Genomic DNA, 2,807 nt, shown 5'->3' on the forward strand with positions numbered 1-2,807 from the left:
GGGCAGGAACTCACTTGGAGAGGGAGCACAAATGCATCTTACAAGTTTTGGATGCCAGTCCAAAGGGTTGGAAATCTGTTAGCCGGTTTGTTTGTTCCGTTGTACTTTTGGGAGTAGCCCTTGAGAGGGGTGCCAAGTACCTTGGCATGTCAGATGAACATGGTGCTCAGAAGCGGAGGTGTCTCTCTAGTTCAGGAGGGGTATCTAGCACTGAGACAGACACCCTGCGGATGAGAACTGCACCTGAAGCAGAGGCATAACACCATACTTTGGGGCATTAACAGACACGCCACGGAACAGTTTTCCCATGCAAAGCATTTTGTGGTAGGGCAGTACCACCTGAATTCCTCACTGGTCCTAAGGGACGGTGAGGCACCAAATTCTGTCTTTGGTTTGGAGCCAAACTGCCTTCACCTCTCAGCCTGGCCCTAAAAAACTGAGTCAAAAGATTTTGTCCCTCCACCCAGCAGAGCAGGCCAGGTCACGCCGATCACTGCATCTCCGTCCCCATTCTGTAAAAGACGAAGGTGACCGTGTTTGCCTGTCCTGCCGCCCCGCCGTGAGGATAAAGCTGTAAATACTGGGCGATTGTGCAGGTGCTGCAGAGATGGCAGCCAAAGAAGTAACTGCTGTGATTTGAGCTGATCCCTGTGTTTGTGGGCACAGTGTGTGCTTAGGAAGCGTTGTGCTACAGGCGGGGGAATGGCATCTGTGCATACTTCAGCTGCAGACACAACCATCTGCTGCTCCATTTGGGGCTGCTGGAACCCATCCAGTCTCCTGCTTGGGATATTACAGCTGAGACAGGAGCCCGACCGCAAGCGACAGCAGAAGTAGCACGCCTCTAGGTGCTATCATTAGGATCCCTCGTACTGCCGACACAGATGGAACGATGTCAGGGGTGAAGTATTCCCAGACTGCCACAGATACAGAATCACGGCTCTTTGCCTTGCACTGATGTGGAAGTGACAAAGGAGGATTGCTTGGATGGTCTTCCTCCTTGCATCTCAGGCTTTGCTTTCCGGCACTCGGGCTATTTCAAGAACCGTCTTCAGACTAAAAAAAAAAAAACAACATCTTTGATGGCATTTATAGTTCTGAGATTAAAGGTCTGGAGTGTCACTGCAGGTGATGTTGGGGATTAGGCCAGAGTGCTATGGTGACATAATGGGATTAGCCTTTAGTACCAAATCCTGAAGTTAATTCCATCAGCGATTCCATCAGCCTGGCTGCACGGGGACGAACACCTGGAAGCAGGAGTTAGGTAATGGTCACGGGAAAGAATGTGACTTCAAGGAGGGGACAAAAAAAAGGCATTTATTTTTGTCCATAAATGCACTTGTCCAGACCGTTCTAGCATACCAATTAGCACAGAGTTTGATGAAGGGCTGGAAGGTCCCCCTTGGGCACTGGTGAGGGTTACTGCTGTCCTCGCTGGGAAGGAAGCAAAGGGCTGTGGGTGCAGCAGTTGTGCCCTCTGAGGCAGGAGAGATGTCTCCCACCCAAGAATTGCTCCCTGACAGCTGTTTTGCCCCTGTGAAGTGGAGCTCGGCTTGAGTGCAGTGTGGTGCAGAAGAGGTCAGCGCATATAATATAATGCTTAAAGATACCAAAATGGACATATCCAGGGGAAAGTCACAGGCTCTGCTCTCCTAAACCCTGAGAAATTAACTTCTGCCTAAAAGCCAGTCTCCAATGCTTTGCCTTAGCTTTCTTTACAATCTTTCAAAGATCCTGTGCCACTTCCCATAAGTTTGGTATTGACAAACATGAGGCCCTAACTGCAGCTCCGCCCAGGCCAAGGGCCCATCTAGCTCAGCATCCCACCTCCCTCAGTGTCCACAAGGTAATGCTGAGGCACAAGTACAAGGGCGGATGAAGTACATCACGATGATCCCCAAGGACAGGATATTTCCCTAAGCCCTAAGTGTGTCTTTGTGGCTTCTAGCAGTCGTGTCCTGAACCAGTACTGCTGTTCCAAGGCTAACTAAAAACCAAACAACATTGGCGTTGACCTTTCTGTTTTACCCAAACTGTGGGGCAAGCCGCTACAGCAACCCGTCTCCAAGAGTCCAGCTATGTCCGAGACAAAAGAAGGTATGACTGACTCTCCGTGACCGCAAGCCATTGCACTATGGGGTTAAGTGTCTTATTGTCCTTAGCTCAAGTGTCCTTTGCTCGGCATCTTAATTCTAGCACGCCGGATGAAAGGCAGTGCTCTCCTGCTTACTTTGTATGCATTACAATCTTTATTCAGGTTTAATACCTTTATCTTTAATCCTTGCACAATTATATTTTCCGTAATTCTGTCACCTGACCACTGATACCTAGAAAAGATAAGCAGAGTGCTGCAGCAGTCCTTGCTGTTATCTTTTGCAGACAGAGGGACCTGAGAGGCGTGCGCCCGCCGCACAGAGCAGCCCAGCGATGAGTGAGAACCCAACCACCAACCTCAACCCTGGAGATGCTCCAACTGGGCCCACCACACCACGCAAGGGGCCGCCCAAGTTCAAGCAGAGACAGACAAGGCAGTTCAAGAGCAAGCCCCCTAAAAAAGGAGTAAAAGGGTAAGGGCACTTTGGAAAGAAAAGAAACCGTGCTAGCCGTTGGCTCCCCACTCCTGCAGTGCCATCGTCCCCCCGGCAAGGAGCCAGGAGGCTTCCCCTTGCCCGCTGGTGCCATCAGCTCTCCCCCCTGGAGCTGCTTCTCTTCACCCGCTGCCCACCTGCGATTCCCCTTCCCTGGCTGGGGGTGCAGGGCAGCTCCCCCTTCCCGGGGGGCTGCTGGCCCAACCACCCCCCCTCACC

At 51.5% G+C, this 2,807-nt stretch overlaps 1 protein-coding gene across 1 annotated transcript; it reads left to right on the plus strand.

The window, feature by feature from the left end:
• Window positions 1-2,427: 2,427 nt before the first annotated feature.
• On the plus strand, window positions 2,428-2,571 carry PDE6H (phosphodiesterase 6H, cGMP-specific, cone, gamma). The gene has a single exon (XM_009709404.1). The coding sequence runs from the start codon at window positions 2,428-2,430 to the stop codon at window positions 2,569-2,571; it is 144 nt and encodes a 47-aa protein (XP_009707706.1).
• The last annotated feature ends 236 nt before the right edge of the window (window positions 2,572-2,807 follow it).

The sequence above is a fragment of the Cariama cristata genome, unplaced genomic scaffold (genome assembly GCF_000690535.1).
Source record: "Cariama cristata isolate BGI_N322 unplaced genomic scaffold, ASM69053v1 scaffold11671, whole genome shotgun sequence".
Classification (NCBI taxonomy): domain Eukaryota; kingdom Metazoa; phylum Chordata; class Aves; order Cariamiformes; family Cariamidae; genus Cariama; species Cariama cristata.